The 17,457-nt window shown below is 50.9% G+C and overlaps 1 protein-coding gene across 4 annotated transcripts; it reads right to left on the reverse strand.

Moving 5' to 3' along the window:
* Window positions 1-6,466: 6,466 nt before the first annotated feature.
* TNFRSF6B (TNF receptor superfamily member 6b) lies at window positions 6,467-13,154 on the reverse strand. Of its 4 annotated transcripts, none has more exons than XM_058850851.1 (5): window positions 13,029-13,154; window positions 12,326-12,400; window positions 11,477-11,849; window positions 9,138-9,332; window positions 6,467-6,911 (listed from the first exon to the last, which is right to left on the reverse strand). In XM_058850851.1, the coding sequence occupies exons 1-5, from the start codon at window positions 13,137-13,139 to the stop codon at window positions 6,634-6,636; spliced, it is 1,032 nt and encodes a 343-aa protein (XP_058706834.1). In that variant the 5' UTR covers window positions 13,140-13,154; the 3' UTR covers window positions 6,467-6,633. The 4 variants fall into 4 exon arrangements, with proteins under 4 accessions (XP_058706834.1, XP_058706835.1, XP_058706833.1 ...); XM_058850852.1 differs by lacking the exon at window positions 13,029-13,154 and adding an exon at window positions 12,833-12,982; XM_058850850.1 differs by lacking the exon at window positions 13,029-13,154 and adding an exon at window positions 12,815-12,981.
* Between the last annotated feature and the right edge of the window lie 4,303 nt (window positions 13,155-17,457).

The following is a 17,457-nucleotide window of genomic DNA, read 5'->3' on the forward strand; positions in this document are numbered from 1 at the left end:
ACTTGAAACCAGCCGGTGGCTTTGTGGGATTTTATCTGGGTTTAAGCATTTAACAGCAGGGGGAAACCAGACATGAAGAAGAGTGTGGGCTTGGCTTTTTATGTAGTGCTTTAATCATTTGGAAATATGAATCCAAATGGAATCACAGAACATCCTGAGTTGGAAGGGATCCAAAAAGATCATTGAGTCCAACTCCTGGCCCCACACAGGACATACCAAAATCCCACCATGTGCCTGAGAGCATTGTCCAAATGGTCTTTGAGCTCTGGTTCAGGCTTCAGGCTGTGACCTCTGCAAGGCTGTTCTAATGCCCAACCACCCTCTGGGAGAAGGATCTTTTCCTAACATCCAACCTAAACCTCCCTCGACACAGCTCCAGCCATTCCCTCAGGTCCTGTCACTGGTCACCAGAGAGCACAGGTACTGCCCCTGTAAGTGACCCTTTAAAGCTCTCACAGCAAAACCAAGCTGTCCTGTGAAGGACAATGGTGTCCCAACACTTGCTTAGAAGCAAACTCTAGGAAGAAGTGAAAACTGCAGCATCATGTTCTGTAACTACCACAAGAAACCAAATCCAAGTTTTTGTTAAAAAGGACAATTTCATGTTAGTATATCTTTAGCTGCCTTCTAAATTGTTGACTCAGTATTACAGTATTGTCTGAACAAGTCTGTTGAGCACAGATACTAAGACAATAAGATAAATATTCTTGAATAATTTAATTTACTCTGGGGTATGGTGATAAAAGGTACTGTCATCTGTTCTCAACTTACTCAGTATCAGGCAGCAATGATTTTCTTTTGTGGAAGGTGATTACTCCAAAGACATCCCTACACCTTTGGAATATGGAACCTGGAAAGATCATCCCATTTCACAGAATCACAGAACAGTTTGAGCTGTAAGGGAGTGCTAACGCCATCTGGTTCCAATTCTGCCATTTTTCAAGGGGGCCAGAAAGGGCCTTTGGGGGCCAACACGGGCAGCTGGACAATGAGGTGAGAGCTGGGAGTGACTCCCCAGTTCCTCCTGCTCCCCAAGGCCAGACACTGCTCTAAACTGGTGACCCTCCAGAAACACTTGTAGGGTCATCGGGCCACCAAAATGTGTTTGAGCTTCTTTAATAGGACTGTACTGACAAACCAAACTGTTTCCTTTTATTGATGTTTTTCATGGAGGTTTGCATAGTTTCATTGGAAGGATTTATCAGTCAGATTCTGGTTTTGTTCAATGCGATGCAAAATTCTCTTTCTATTAAAAAATATATGGTATGTGCTCAAGAGGCAGAGTTTCACCCAGCTCTGGATGCAGATCCATGGTATGAGCTGCACTCAGCCCAAGAGCACCTGATCCATCTCCTCACCTTGCCAAAGTGACACCAACTTGTCATGGGGCTCCCTGGTCCACACCCTCAGTTCCCCTGTGTCCCCCTGGCCCCATCTGGGACAGGTCACCTGCTGTGCCATCCCTTGCTTGCTTTTGGAGACCTCCCACTCTTAAGAAGCTCCTTGAACACGGAGAGGAACAAAAATTATAAATTGAGGAGGGGTGGAAATGAAGGCAGGGAATCAGGTGAGACGCTGTGGGAAAGGAAGACCTCCCGACATCCACGTTCTCTCCCCACAGGCTGGGCTGCCCTGCACATCTCAGCCCTCTCTGCTCCTGCTCTAGGACAGGATTGACTTCCTGAGGCTCACCTCTGCTTCTCCAGCAGAGCTGGCACTGTCCCCCTCTGGCCCTGGCACCAGGAAATTTGGTGCCACTGTTGGGTGACTGCTGTGAGGGACGAGTCCCAGCAGGGACAGCCTGGACACATCAAACAGGATTACAGCCAGAGGGAAAAACACTACTATCAGGAGGAAAACAGAAGTGCTTCAAAATAAGATACAGTTGGCACCTCTGGAATAGTGATGGGTGAATGCAAATAAGTTTAGTTTGCGTTAGCATTCCCTGAGTCCTCTCCCACAGAGCCTGGAGGGCCCAGCCCAACTTCAGCTGCTGAGCAACATGGGAGGGTGGCAAAATCTTCAGGCAGGAGAGTGAATTTATCTGTCTTGGCAGCCTCAGGGCCAAGAGAGCTGCAGGCTGTTTTGACAAGATGGATTGTGCATTTGCACTGGTTTAATCCTCTCTGCATCTCTCTGCACACCTCAAAAATTCCCCATCTTGATTTCCTCTACCAGTCCTGGCCCTTGGAGGTCAAGGCGTGAGCCAGCTGTGTGTGACCTCACTGGGAAAACTCCCTCTGGGTCCTTCCACTCACGTTAGTCATTCCCTGACCCCACTCCAAGCTTTGCAGCTGGGCCAGCACCCACAGTGCGCTCCTTGGATAAAGAGGGACATGTCCCAACTGCTCCTGCAACGAGCAGGTTGGGAGCACGTCAGCTCCTGCTTCCAGTTCTCCAGGGTTTGAGGAATCACTACCAGCTTGAGTCATTGCCACACCTGGCTGTGGTAACAGGTGGCCAAAGAGCCCGTGGCACTGACCTAAGCCACCTCAGCACTTTGGTTTTGTGGTTTCTTGGGATTTTATCTGGGTCTAAGCACTTAAGAGCAGGTGGAAGCCTGACGTGGAGAGAAGCATGGACTTGGCTTTTTATGTAGTGCTTGTAGCATTTGGAAAATTATCTTCTGTGTACTAAATATCTGAGTCATCCTGGGATAGCACTGCATCTACTTTTAGATGTTACCATGTGCTCTCCTCTGCCATAGCTTATGAGGAAAGAGTCTTTTAAACCATCAGGAAAAAGCTCACGCTGCCAGCTCTTCCTCTTCTCTCTCCAGGCTTTGGAAAATTCAGGGGAAACCAAAAGGGGTTTTTATCCTCTTAATGTCAATTAGCTGAAAAGATGAAATACCTCGTGATCAAGCCACAGGTGGTTTGAGAGTGCTCACTGTGGTTTGTGTGCCAGGCAGTGGAAGCGGAGGTGGGGAATGCTGGGGCTGGCACCGTGCAGTGCTCATCCCAGCTTTTCCAGCAAAGCCCATTTCCTGGAAGCCTAGCAGGACTCAGGTGCTAGGCTGTTTAGCCACCTTTATAAAGGTTAATATTTACCAGAAAAATCCTCCTCAGTCACCCTGCCTACAAGCCCACGTGAGAAGAAAATTCCCTGCACAGCAATTCCAGCTAACTTGGCAATGAGGGCACCAGGGTTGGGGTGAGACCTGAGGAGAGGCTCCAAATCCCCTGAACAGACACAGTAACATGTGGGTGCTCAGGAGAATCCCTGGCAGAGCAAGTCAGGGTGGTGGCACCAAGCTGGGGAGCTGCTGGTGGCACAGGGCATCATCCCCTGCCAGCCCCTCGGTGCTGCAGTGGCCGGTGGCAGGGGGAGCCTGGCAGTGAGTGCAGAGCTCTCTGACACAGGCTGAACCATCCTGTTATTTAATCCCCCTCTCCTGCCTCACCAAGCTGAGCTCTGTGGTCCCCACTGCAACCTGCCAAGGCACAAGGGTGCCAGACATGGTGCCCTAAGGAGAGTCGGACATGGTGGATCCTCATTCAGTGCTGGCAGGGCCACAAGGCATCGCTTCCTGACAGGATGGGGAGGAGCTGGTGGCTCTCCTCACCCTTCCACATCTGCACATGGGTAGTGACCCTCAGAGTCACAGCAGTGGCACATAAACTCTGGCAAACCTCTGTGTGAGAGCAAGCCTGTCTAAGCATCTGCTGCATCCACTGTGTCTGAAGGGACAAACGATCTGTGCTGACTGGTGTCCAAATGGGATGGAGCACTCAGATTATTAAATTAAAACCCCTGAAATAATAAAAAGTACCCCGAATGTCCCTTCTCTGCATCAGCATTCAGCAGAAAAACTGTTTCCTGGGCTCTCCTACAGGCCAGGGCAGCCCAGGGGGAGGCTGTGTGCTGGGAGAAGCAAGATCACTGCCCAGGCTGTGTTTATCAGCTCTGGCATTGCTCAGCGGGCACAGGGCTGGGCATGGCTGGACCACAAATGCTCTGCTTCCATTTCTGCCAGCGCCTGGTTGGACCTGGATCTTCACTGAGGACCTGGCCATGAGCCACCACCAGAGCAGCCACAGCTCACCCAGGAGCACAGGGAACAGAGCTGACTCCTTGGGTCTTGCTGCACAACTGATGGAGGCCTCCAGCAGACACCCCAGGTTTCTTCTCCCTGGTGAGAAGGGCAGGAAGCTCCAAGGACAACATGAAGTGTCCCAAGGACCCTGAGCTCAGCCACCAGACCCCACAGTGACTTCCACCTCTAGCACTGAGGTCCTTTATCACCAAAAATAAATACACAGAAGAAGCACCTTTTTCTCAGGAAAAACCACCCAACTAAACGACTAAACCAGCATTCAGCTTCTTGCCAGTAAAATTCCTGCTTTCCCTCCCTCTCAGCTCCCATGGTAAATGCATATTTGAAGAAGCCAGGATGGTGTAGGATGCAGTTCCTGCACTAACAGCTCTCTGTTCCTGTTCCATTTCAAACCAAAAACTCCAAATCCTTCATGCTGAGTCAGGATAACTGCAATGCATCAGGATGGGAATCCCTCAAGGAGCTGCAGCCAACGCCAGAGGCTCCGGCTGCTCCATCCTTCAACCCATCAGCACTGGGTGTCCTGCCTTGCACTCTGCCCTGGAGCAAAGTGCTGCAGCTGTGCTTCAGTTCTTCCAGCACCCCGATGGAAACCCTCCTTATCTCCTGCCCCAGCTGCTCTCGGACCGTGCCAGCGGCATTTGGCTCCTGCCAAGGGACTCGGAGTAAGTGGCGCTCAGGGACTGAGCTGCATCCCACTGGGATAAAGCAGCTTGGGAGGGCAGAGATCAGACATGGTAAAAACTGTGCATTGGGAAGGGGAGTTCTGGTCCCCTGTGAAGCTCCTTGGCAGGATTTCAAGGCCAGGCTTGACAGAGTTTTGAGGAGATTGCCAGGACTGAGGGGATTCCCAGGATCAGCCCAGGCTCAGTGCAGAGGGGTGAGTGCTCCCCTCAGCTGCTTTTCAGCAATTTGCTTCTCTCCTTCCCTGGCTGAACTGACCCAGGACAACACCAGGGTTGCTGAGCTGCTTCATCCTCAGATCCCAAAACTGGGTGAGACGTTGCAAGTCAGGGATCCCAGTTCAAGCCTGGGACCCTCAGTTCAAGCCTGTGGTGCCAGGCAGGTGTGAGCAGACATCCAGGGACTCCCGAGCTCTGGAGCAGTGAAGAGGCAAGCGCTGCCACTTGGGATCATCCCTTGTCATCCCGACTGCCAGGAATTAACTTGTCACTGCAGCAGGAAGAGCCCAGGATGTGTCTGTGGGCACCAAGGGAGGATAAAATTCCTTTCTTCCCCCCACAGTTTCCTTGCACAGGGGAAGTGCGGGGGCACTTTCATGCAGCACTTGCTTCTGAGAACTTTAAACAGCTACAAGCTGGGGGAAATATCATCCTCTGAACCACAAACTATTCCTGGCATCTGCTCCACTAAAAAAGAGCTATAAAAAGCCAAACTCTTTCACAGCATAAAATGTAGCTCTGCATCATCATTGCTACAGGCTGGAAAATGTCTGAGGGGGTCACTCTTGTTGACTTCCCTAAGCAACATCTGTTTAAAAAAGTCCTCCTGCAGTCAGCACAACTGCCCCAAGCCCAGCTCTTGGCTGACTGAGCACACAGTCAGGTCTGGGGACAGAGATGGGGTTCAGGGGACACGGTTGGGCTGACCCAAGAGACGTGAGTGTCACCCTGGTTGTAAGTCCCAGTGCAAACTGCCTGCATCCCTCTGCACACAGCCTCACTGTGGCTCACAGGGACAGGGGGGTGGCTGGGGGTGTGTGATCACAGAATCCAAGAAGGGTTTGGGTTGGAAGGAATCCTCAACATCATCTTGTTCCAATGCCCTGCCATGGGCAGGGATGCCAACATGTGGAAAAGTACATGGCAAAAACAGACAAGGGTAAGCAGGGTCAGACACGAGAGCCTGGGACTCCCAACACCACCTCCAAGTGAGACTAGGAAATTACTCTGGTGACAGAGAATTGTACGATAAAATAACTTCTTTGGTTTCTTTCTTTAGAAAACATCTTTCACACATGGTATAAAAACAGGTAGTTAAGAAGTAATTTTCAAGCCAGCTGTACCAGTAAGTTTGGGGCATCCTCCCCCTTCCTGTGCCTCAGCAGCAAATTCCCTTCTCAAACAAAAGCGTGACAAAAAAATGCAAGCAAATCCTCTGTGGGAAATACTGTTAAATGACTAAAACCCCCAACAAACCCAAACTTATATAGTTTAAAACAAAGCCAAACAGTTTTCTATAAAAGGGAACATGTTCCTCCCCAGAAATAATGACCCTGGATGCAGGTTTTTCTTCTGATAAAATATTGACCCTTGATGAGGGCTGGAAAATCAGTGGTCAACACCTGGTGAGCTCCCAGGAGCTGCCCCAGCCACTGGCAAGGGGATGCTGCTCTTGACACATCCCATCCCATCCCATCCCATCCCATCCCATCCCATCCCATCCCATCCCATCCCGACCCAGCAGCAGTGACAAAGCTGCCATGGCACAGTGCCACTCCATCACTCATCTCTCATGCTGCTTTTCAAGTTATGTTTGGGAAGATGAATAAATTAATGAAGCCTCAGAAGATAAAAACCAAAACAAAGAGCACACAAAAAGTCCAGTTCATGATCTCAGGGCAGCTGGAAGCGCTTGCGGACCTTCTCCTCAATGGAGTGGAGCTTGACCATGCGCAGCGCATCCAGCAGCTCCTTGGTGACTTCAGAGTCCTCCTCCTTCTTGTGAGTGAGGAAAGCCCGGAATTTCTCCTGGATGGCTGCCCTGGTCCATGGTGCCTGCTTCTTCGGGGAGCGCTCCAGGATCTGCTGCAGGCGCTTCAGCTTCTTGACGGGGATGTTCTGATACACCACGAAGTCTATCATGGCTTGTTTGCAGTCATCATCTTCTGCAGCTGGTGGGGGAAAACAGCCTGGAGGTTAAAGGGAGAGCAGGGCACAGCCCTACCAAGGCTCTCCGTGGGAGAGGGAGGAGGGGAATGCCCCAGGCCTGGAAGTGGTCGAGGCAAGGTTGGAGGGAACAACCTAGTGTAGTGGAAGGCTGAACTTCCTATCAGGGACACACCCTACAGGGGGCAGTCGGAAAACAACATGTTCTGAAGAAAGTCAGTGTATCTATTCCATGCTCCTCCCCAACGGGGAATAGAGGAAAAGCCCAAATATCAAGTATTTACACATTCTTTTTCCTGAAAGTTTCTGTTTTCCCATGCAGATTTGCAAATATTGTAACAGGACTATTCCTATCACAGCCCCAGTCAGGGTGCTGGGATGGGACAGATCTGGCCCCAGCTGGTGGAAGCTGCTGGAGTGCATCCAGCATAAGGAATGAAAACAGAAAGAATTTTCAAGAGGGCAAGGCCAAAGGATTACTCAATCAGGGAGAGATTAGCTCAGTTTCATGCCATTGCAAACTGGGCACGGTTTCACTGGTTATAGTTGGGGTGGGTTGAGCTCCACTGCTCAGGCTTTGCCTGTCTGGCAGGCTTGGTTGACAATGAGCAGGTCCCTGTGTGACTCCTGAGAGGAATCATCAAAAACGAGTTGAAAAAACCCTTCAGCTCCCATTGCTGGGGCCTCCTCTCTCTATAAATATCTGCAAAGGGCTGGGCTGGCTGCGGGGGCCGGTGCCTGACGCACGTGCTGCTGACACTGCTCTGACCTGGCCATCCCCCACGCCGGGACTGCATCCCACTGGTGACGGAGCTTTTCAGTCCCTGTGTCGGGATCACACTGCTGGCAGGGAACTCATGGTGTGAGTCAGGCTTTGTAAGGAGAAATCTCTGCACTGGTGGTGCCAGCAGAGGATGGAAAGGCAAGAGCTGCAGGTGGGGAAGCCTCCACGTTCCCTCACCACAGAGGAAAATCTTTCGGGGTCATGGGATGTTGTTGGAAGGGACCCACAAGGTTCAGTGAGTCCAAGTCCTAGCTCTGCACAGACCACCCAAAACCCCTACAACCATGCCCTGACAGCTTTGGCCATGACCACTTCCCTGGGGAGCCTGTTCCAGTGCCTGACCATCCTGTGGGTGACTTTTATTAAAGCTCTTCTACCAAGCTTTGTCCTGATGAAAGAATGACATTTTTTCACACCAGAAAATTCTCCCCTGGATATGGTGAGGTCCCCATTGCTTTTCAGATTTTCAGGACATGGCACTGGATAATCTCATCCAGGCTCATTTTCCTATTAAATGCTGGACTGGATAAATTTTCCAAGTCCCTCCCAGCCTGGGCTGTTCTATGGCTTTATATATTTTTGGAAGCTTAAGGATGAAGGTACACCACCATCCAGACCAGTCACATGAAATTTCTTTCCCTTGCCTGGATCCTCAGGGTGGAGCAGGTAGTACCAAACAGCTTCCAGCCTCACCTCAACTGGCATCAGGCCTTTGAGATGGGTTTGGGAGCCCTTGAGATGGTTTTTCAGTCCCTTTCTCACCCCCTAGCTTGGGGAGGGAGCATGTTACAAAGCACCCTTGGAACAGAGCTTTTGTTTCTGCCCTGAACCTGTTCTTTTGCCAAGAAAGGTTGAACCAGATGGTCCTTGAGGTTCCTTCCAACCTGGGATTCAGGTATTCTCTGATCTGTGCCCACTGGCTGTTTCTACCCAAGCTTCCCCCTCTACCATGGCTCAGCACTGTGTCTGCACCATGCACTTTTACACCTGATGGGTCAAAATCCACCCCACACTCAGCTCTGATGAACTTTGGGCTCTGTTCCACTTAACAAGACCAGGCTGTGGGTGCCATAAAAGCCACAAGGAAAAGGGAGTGCAGGAGCTGTGCCAGCAGCCAAGATGGGTGCCTCAGATGCCAAAACCATCCCCTGTCCCAGCACTCCCAGCTGTCCCTGGTAAGATCCAGCAGGATTTCAGTCAGCATTTTGTTCTCACTGTGCAGTGACTGTTGCTTAAGCCCAGCACCCTATCCTTGCTCTATGGGACTGACATTGGAAGGATATGAAAGGAGACAGACTATTTTATCTGTAATTATTATTAATTATGGGTCACTCCATGCTTTTACAAGCCATTTCACCTCATTTTGCATCTAAGTAGGAGAAAGTCAAGCGGGAGTTTTCCCTTGCCCTGGCAGCATCAGTCCTGGCACGCTGTGCCCGTGGCTTACCTGATCCCTGTGTGCTGTTTCCTCCCCCCAGCCTGCAGGACATGCAGAGAGTGTCGTGGTACTTGTTGCCCTGCACATTGGTGACCTTCCCCTGCTGCTCACAGTCCTGGTGTGGCTGGCATGGATCGGTGCTGTAGTTGGAGGAGAAGAAGCCGTGGGGGCACTCATGGCACTGGGTGTCCTCAAAGGGGGTACCTGTGCATGGGGAGACAACGGGACCGTCAGGGGACAAGCTGGCACAGGGGCAGAGGCAGCAGCTGGGGATGATGCCAGACACCACTTGAACATGAGGGTGATGTTTTGGAAATGATCACTACCAGCATCTCCCCTGGGAACTGCATGTCCTCACGTAGGGCAAACAGCAGCGCTTCCCCCAGCCTTTTCCCAGGCCTGTGCTGATAAATTGTCAGCAGCCCACACACGTAACAGGACAGCAAGAGGACATCTCATCTGCTATGAAAAGGCCACCTCCCAGATGAGAGCCAGCAGCTGCCAAACCAGCCCTTTGGTTCCCAGAGCCAGAGGCTCCCGAGCAAGTGAAAGTAAAAGTCTCTGTGGAGGTGAGAGCTCAGCTGTCCTTGGCTGAGCTGTCACTGCTCCCCCTGGCTCCGGGCCAGCGCTTCTGTTCTGTCCAAGGGTGATGGCTCACAGGCAGGATTGCACCAAGCAACTTTCCCATTCCCTGGGAGCAGAGGGAAGGGTCTGGGGCCAGGAGATTTCTCACCCCATTCACCTTCTCTTCACAAATCAAATTGCAAGAGGTTTCTACATTGGTGCCACTGCCTTTAGGCTTTCCCTGAAGTCTGATCTTTCAGGTCCCTCCCAACCCACACCATTCTGTAATTCTAAGGCCCAGCCATAACCCCCAGCATTTGACCCACAATTTGCAAATGGGAAATCCCAAAGAAGTTGGTTTGCCCATGGTGATTGCACACAGATCAAAATCATCCAACCCAAACACCAGAAAACTCTGCCTACAGCCCACAGTCCACAGCTTCCCCTTCCAGACAGCAGCACTGGCAGGTCCAAGGCTCTGCCCACCACACTGGACACTCAGTCCTTGCTGTGGTGTTCAGGTGGCTGGGCTGAGGTGCAATCCTCTGCAGACAAGAAGCCATTTGCAAAAAATAAATAATAATAACGACAACAAAAAAAAATCTTCTTCCCAAATAGCCAGCTTGCTTGCATGGTTCCCCAGTCCTAAAGCCAACCCTCCAGGTAAACTTAATGTTTAATTTCAAAGTGCTTTCCTGTAGTGCTTGGAGATCGTCTTCCCCCTTTGCTGTGTTACGGCAAAGTAACTACTGTTTTGTTATGTTCTATAGAAAATGAAACCCCAAATCTCATTCATAAACATCAGCTGAAGACAACAGATACTTTCCCTCTGGCTGGTGAGCCTGGAGCTCTTCCAGGTTGCACATGGAAGGACTTAAAAAGATTCCATATTTCAAAAGCCTCTCCACTTCAAAGTGTGAAGCAAGATACTGCTGGGTTGGCTGGTGCTGCCCACATTGGTTTGCTGTCCCCTGCTGTGGTTTCCAGGCAGAGCCTGGTCCTCAGTGACTGATGAGCTTACACACATTTGGAACAGCTAAAGGACCAGAGAAATCTGGTCCTAGTTTCCTGGTTTCCCTGCTGGAGAAACAGCAGGAAAATAAATCCCCTAAAATATCTTGGGATTTAGATCACACAAGGAGATGGAGTCTCAGACTCAGGAGTCAAAATAAAGCTGGTTTTGTGGATTTGGAACCTGACTGTGTGTCCATTGTGTGTTTTCAACACAGTCTCTCCAAACTGCACAATGAAAAACTACAAAACCAGACCCCAGAGCTGCATGCATTCACCAGCCCTTCCCTTACATCATCAGCCACCTTTTTCAGCCCAGATAATCAGCATTCCCAGCTCCTGGGCTGCCTGTGCAAGGAGAAGGGAGCTGATGAAGGACCAGGAGCAGCTTGGAGCTTTCCACCAGCCTGTGGAACAGGGACAGTGGCTGCTCCAGGGGTGGCCAAGTCACAGCCTGGCTCTGCCTGTTGTGGCAGGTGAGGCAGGTAACTGGGATTGACACATCCCATCAAAGTGTGCTGCGGGGGATTTCAAGGCTTTCAGAGTGATAGCTAGGGAAAAACCCAACCAAATTCCTCCTTGGAAAAGAAGCAGGAGCCAGCAAGGATGGCACTGTGCCAGTGCCAGAGCTAAAAGGGAGTCAGTCAAGCTATGGGCAATCATTGGCTGCTGTCTTTGGCTGCTGTATTTGTCCTTGATTTTTATCTCCAGCGGAGATTTTGGGACATGACAAGAGCCTTGTGAGGACGCCCAGTGCCCGTCTGGGTACTCACCCGGCTTCACAACACCAGAGCCCGGCGGGCACTCCGAGTGCCTGATGCAGAACTCCATGTTGGAGTAGTAGCCCTGCTGGCACTGGCAGGCGCGGTTGTGCGTGGCATTGCACTGCTGCACCTCCACCTGCTTCTCCCCGCAGATGACATTGCAGTAGCGGCACTTCTCCAGGTAGTTCCAGTACCGAGTGTAGTGCAAATCCGGGCAGGGGTCGCACTTGGTGGGTTTGTCCTTGGAGCAGTGCCGTTTCACGTAGGTCCCCGGCGGGCACTGCTGGCAGGTGATCCTCTCGTTCGTCACAGCATCCTTCCACTGGTACGTGGGCTGGGCACCGCAGGCGAGCTCAGCCAGCAGCAGGAGGAGAGCGGGGAACTACGGCAAAGACAGCGCAAAGAGCCCTGAGCCCATCCTCGGGCAGAGGCGGGAGCAGCAAACGCGGCTGCTGCTGTTACAGAACTTGTTATTGTTGCAGATACAAGAAATTCTTCTCCCTCCCTATAATGTTCCCAAGGACCAGCGGCTGCCCTCCTTTGCCATCCCAGGTGACAGAGCATCCTACCCAACCCATTTGTGATGCCTTCAGAACCCAGTTTCCCTCATTCAGAACTTGAAGCGGCTCCAGCACATTCCGCTCTTTCACCCCAGTCAGTTCCCCCGCACTTGCAGTAGGAAACACCTTTGCAAACCAAGAAGCAGAAGGGAAGTTTTCCCAGCCAGCAGATGGAAAGCGTGCTCTCTAGGATCTTTAGCACTTTTTGGAAACCCAGATTCTCAGGAAAAGACTGAATCTCAGAGCTTGCTTATCCTCCCTTTCCTTTTCAAAGCCTGACAAGCAGCAGATCCATTACCTTGGACAGATGCCTCAGACTGGGCACGTGGCAGGATGGCATCGCACCGAGGGCTTCCGAGCCGGGATCAGAAACCTGGGGAGACACAGATGGTTTCTCAGGGGCTGCTGCTGGCTGGGCCGGACTCCTCCCTGCAGCGGGGCTGATAGGTAAAGGCTGATAGGGAAGGGATGTTGGGAAAGACTGGATTTCCTCGCCTGCTTTCCTCCGAGTCAGCCCTTCCTGCGAGGGAGATGCCGGCTCTCCCCAGGGCAGGGACGGAGCAGAGCCTTATAGCGGCTGCGGGTGGGAGGCTCTGAGCACCCGAGCACCCACGCAGCTCCAGACACGTAGAATCGACCGGGGGGGGGTGGGGGGGGGAGGAGGAAGGTCACCCCCAGCCCACTGCAGCCGAGAGGGAGCAGGAGCTGGTGGGGAAGCAGCCAAGGTCTCCCTTTCCTCCCCTTCCCTCCCATGCCCATTCCATCCTCCGGGACCGGCTCCGCTCACCGCGTCTCCGCCTCGCACCTCCGCTCCGCGCCGCTCCCCGCGGCCGGCAGCGCCTTTATAGACCGGCCCTTGGGAAAGACCCCTCTTGGGCAAAGGGAGGTGACATCGGTGCTCCATCCCGGCCCCCTCGACTCCATGCCGGCCCCCGAGCCCTTCCCGATCCCTCTCTGCTGCGGCACCGGCTCCGCCTTCTCGTCCCGGCGCCCTCCCTCACCCGAGCGCCGCTTTCGCTCTCGTTTCTGCATTCGACTCGAAAAGTGAAGCTTTCAGAGCAATGAAGTTCGTTTAGCTGTGTGCAAGAAGTAGACGAGTGGGTTTCGCGCATATTTTTCAAAGCTCTCTAAGTTTTACAGGGGTTTGGTGAGGAATTGTTTTGGTGAGGAATTGTTTTGGTGAGGAATTGTTTTCTGGCAGGGGGAAAGGCGGGGAAATTCCCCCTGCGAACGTTCTGTTCCCCAGCTGTAAACGCCAAATAACTTCCCCATCACAGCGGTCACCTCTCGCTGTGAGGACACAGTCTGCCCCGTCAAAGGCAGCTCCAAGGGGCCGATTCTGGCTGTGCTTGCGGGGAGCGGGACCGGCGCTGTGGGAAGCATCCCTCGGGCTCTGCCCGGAGCCTTCATCCCCTCCCGCACCCTCCGAGGGCACTGAGCCTGCCAAAACAGCCCCGATCGGCAGGGCTTGGGCACTGCACTGCTAAAGCCGGCCCCGAGCTCAGCCCTCTCCTTTCAGGAGCACCGAGGATGACACCAACCCCAGCTGTAACACACAGGTACAACATCCAGCAGCTGAGGAGGCTTAAATCCCTTACAGGTGACAGTGCCGTAAGTCTTGGACCCCAAGGATTGAAATGAAGACTGAACTCAGCCTTGCAGGTCCAGCCTTGGCAGAGTGTGTGTTCCAGTGCCAGACACGGGACTCCTGCACTTTGTCCTGCTCTGTCTCACCAGATTCCCTCTGAACAGACACTGGTGAATAGTCAAAACCAGAGCAAGGGCTCAAAAAGCAAGTGCAAGGATGAGGGAACCACAGTGAGGATCTGAGAGGACGTGGAGGTTTTTCTCCTCAGGAGTCAGAAGCCAGCTCTTGCAGATCACTACAGAGAATTAACAATTCCACATCTGCCTTCTGTCTCTTCCCTCCAGCTCTCAGCTGCTGGGGCTGTAGATGGAGAATCTCATGGACTTTATTCTGAACACTCTTAAAGATCAGACATACAAAAGCTAAACACACCATTCACCAAGAAAATCAAACCCAGTTCTCCACTACCCAGAAGGAGAAGGAAACACCAATGGTCAGGAGGAATCCAAAGCTCCTTCCAGTAAGATCAGTTTCCACCCATTTTGGTTAAAGAAAATCCTCTGACTCCAGCAGGAGCCAAGAGGGGTCAGTACTACGGCAGGGCCTGGGCTGTGTTTATTTGCACTTTACACAGAAGAGGTGATGGGCTGATTTTCACAGGCCACTCTAAAGTGGTTTTCCATTATACTGCTTGTTTACCTTTTTTCCTCTGTAGCTGTCCAAAGTAATCCTGATGATCTGTAACACATTTTGAGCATAATCCCTGAGCAAAGGACTGCCAGGATTTTGCTTCGTCAGTGTGCATCAGCTCAGAAATTAATCAGCTAATCTCCCACCCCTGCCCTGGCACTGAAGCACAGCCCCTTTACATTTTTTGGGTGAAACTCACCACTGGACCAGACCCAGTAGAAAGCCCTGCTCTGGGCTCACCCAGCTGGAGAGTTTCAGTGGGATCCCTCTGCCTGAGGTTTCACCATCCAGAGGCTGCGGAGCATTTCCTTCTCCACAGGCAGAAACACAATTTCAGTTTTCCATCCCTGATTTCACATGGAACCCACAAGGTCTATGAAACAACAGCAGGTGGTTACATCCTGAAAGGCACCTGCTGGCAGCCCCTGTGTCCCAGCCATGGCCCTGCTGGGATGGACACAGCGTGCTGGGAAACTCCTGTCCGCAGCACTGCGATGCCTCACCAACAATTATTTTTGTTGTGAATTTGAAAATGGCAAAAATGTGTCAGATGGATGCTCCTAGAGAGTGAAACACCATGTTAATGGGACAGAAGGGGCTTCCCCAGACTCCAAAGAGTCTGCTGGAATAATGACCTTTGATTAATCTTGTTCTGTCTGTTCTTTTGTTGGTCCCACAAACCTCCCAGAATGGGTTTACGGGTCACTGCCTCGTTACCAGAAAGCAACAACACAAGTCACTACTGATTCTGACCAGAGGTAAAACAGGAAAGGAATTCAGCATCATATTACCATGGCTATGACTTCACTTCCCCATACAGGGCATAGTTTCACACTCCAGGGTGTACAGCAGCACCACCTTCCGAAACTACTCTTGCAAAATAAGGTTTCTTATTATATTCATAGAAAATTCTGTAAAGCAAAGAAATCCCTCTCTTCCCATCAGTAACCCCTCTGCCAGTCAAAGACAGGGCTCATCTCTTTCCTGATTAAATGTTTTGCTTTGCTTGCTGTTTTTGGTCTCTTTTATGAGTCCTTTCAGGTTTTTCTGTGGGGCAAAAAAAACCAGCAGGAAAGGTTTGTTCAATGACACACCACTAAAATTTCAGACAATGTTCCAGGTCTAGTCATAGCACTGCAAGGCAGAGGCAATCAAAAAATTAGTATTACTTCCTTCATGATCTGTAAGCCATGTGTCATTTGCTTCTGAAAATCAACAAGGAGTGTCCAGGATGGGCTTCTGTCCCCCCAAGCATTCAGTAATTTGCATCAGTTCCTCTAAGCACCTCAAGCAATACAGATTTTTCTGAAACAGTTTTTTCACTTTCTGTTCTTTATAATTAATTAACCATCCCTGTCTTTCCTTATTGTAAATTCAACAAGTTTCCAGATGACAGAATAGTCCTGACTGCTGGGAGCCCTCTTCTTCAAGGTATCACAGGATCACAGAATGGTTTGGTTTAGAGGGACCCAAAGCTCATCCAGCTCTCCCATCTCCAGTAGCCGCTCCCATCTCCAGCATCCATCCATCCTGCCCCAGCCACCGACAGCAGGGATCGATTCCAGACCCACTGCAGTGCAATTCCCACTGCAGCAGAAATCAGCACCAAACCCAAACCAAACCCATCTGCACTGGCAGATCTGCTGGTGGACACTGGGCTGTTCCAGAGCTTGTCTGGGTGGGTTCAGCCAGTGAAGGGCAGTGACTAAACCTCTTCAGCAAGATGATCCCTCTGCTGAAGAGTAAGAGATGAAGAGAAGTTCCCTGGACAAAGGGATAGAAAGTCCTGGATGAAGGGATAGAAAGTACCCTCAGCAAGTTTCCCCCTCAGTGCAAGAAAGACAAGGAGCTACAGGAGAGGATCCAGCAGAGGCCACAGAGATGATGAAGGGCCTGGAGCGTCTCTGATGAGGAGACACTGCGGGAGCTGAGGCTGGTTAGTCTGGAGAAGGCTGAGAGGAGATCTCATCAATGCACATAAATGTCTCCAAGGGCTTCCAGACTCTTTTTGTAGTGCTCAGCCACAGGACAAGGAGCAACAGCCATAAACTAAAACTCAAGATGTTTCACCTCAGCATGGGGAAGAGTTTTCTGTGGAAGTTCTGGAACAGCTGCCCAGGGAGGGTGTGGAGTCTCCTCCTCTGGACATTCCAAAGCCACCTGGAAGCATTCCCATGTTCCCTGCCCCAGGTGACCCTGCCTTAGCAGGGGGGTTGGACTGGGGGATCTCCAGAGATCTCTTCCAACCCCAACCATTCTGGGAATCTCTTGAAGGCACTGAGATATCCTTGGCCTTGTTTCTCTGCCCTGTGTCAGAACAGAGCATCCCCAGGTTCGAACAGTTTTCGGACTAAAACTCCAGGAAAAAGCAGCTTTAAAACTGATTTGGCTGAGGGGAAAAAACAGCATCATCATGTTTATCCCAGCCAACCCCTTTCCAAGCATGTGGGGCGATTCAACCCCACAAATATTTTCAAGTATTTCCTTCGGTCTTGCTGGATGTGACAGCATTTTTGCAGCCCACAGCAGATAATTTCCATCAGCAAAACCGAGCAGAGCCGTGGTGTCACCACCCCTGAAGACACTCATGGCTGTGCTGTGGCTTCCCTCCAGTGGCATGAGCAGTCACCTGCAGCTGTCCTGGGAGAATTTTCAGGAGATCAGGCATTGAACTACCCACCAAAAAATGACATTTTACTGCTCACTGCTTCCAGCCTCACTCCAAATATTTTTCCTGTTCATTTTTACAACAAACCTGCATTTACATAACATTTTTCTGTAATTTCCCCCACTTATATTTAAAATGCCCAGGACTTTATCTGCATTATTTATTCTTGCTTTGCTGCACTGGATATGTGGCTAGAAGGTAATATTCATCCACAAACTTAAACATGACAGAATATATGATAGTCCAGAACTACCTCAATTCCTGTCTAAGGCTTTGTTATTTTAATTGTTGATGAAGTACAAAAGTTCCCATTTCTCTGTCAGCAACGCTTAGATTTGAAGTGACGCTTCAAATTTGAGTTCTACAACCAGAAGAAATAGGAAATTTTAAAATGCAGCTCACTTTCCAATTTTATTAAGAATAAAATTTTATTAACATAAAATTTCCAAATTCCATTGAAATGAAAAATCAGCCCCACAAACTT

Source organism: Poecile atricapillus, chromosome 15 (genome assembly GCF_030490865.1).
Source record: "Poecile atricapillus isolate bPoeAtr1 chromosome 15, bPoeAtr1.hap1, whole genome shotgun sequence".
Taxonomy (NCBI): Eukaryota; Metazoa; Chordata; class Aves; order Passeriformes; family Paridae; genus Poecile; species Poecile atricapillus.

Excerpts from the sequence above, each read along its gene's own strand:
- TNFRSF6B (XM_058850850.1), bottom strand. The coding sequence starts at position 12,931 with ATGGAGCACCGATGTCACCTCCCTTTGCCCAAGAGGGGTCTTTCCCAA. Across the intron at positions 11,850-12,325 it reads GTCTGAGGCATCTGTCCAAG|TTCCCCGCTCTCCTCCTGCT; the intron begins GTAATGGATCTG and ends TCTTTGCCGTAG. Across the intron at positions 6,912-9,137 it reads AAACAGCACACAGGGATCAG|CTGCAGAAGATGATGACTGC; the intron begins GTAAGCCACGGG and ends TTCCCCCACCAG.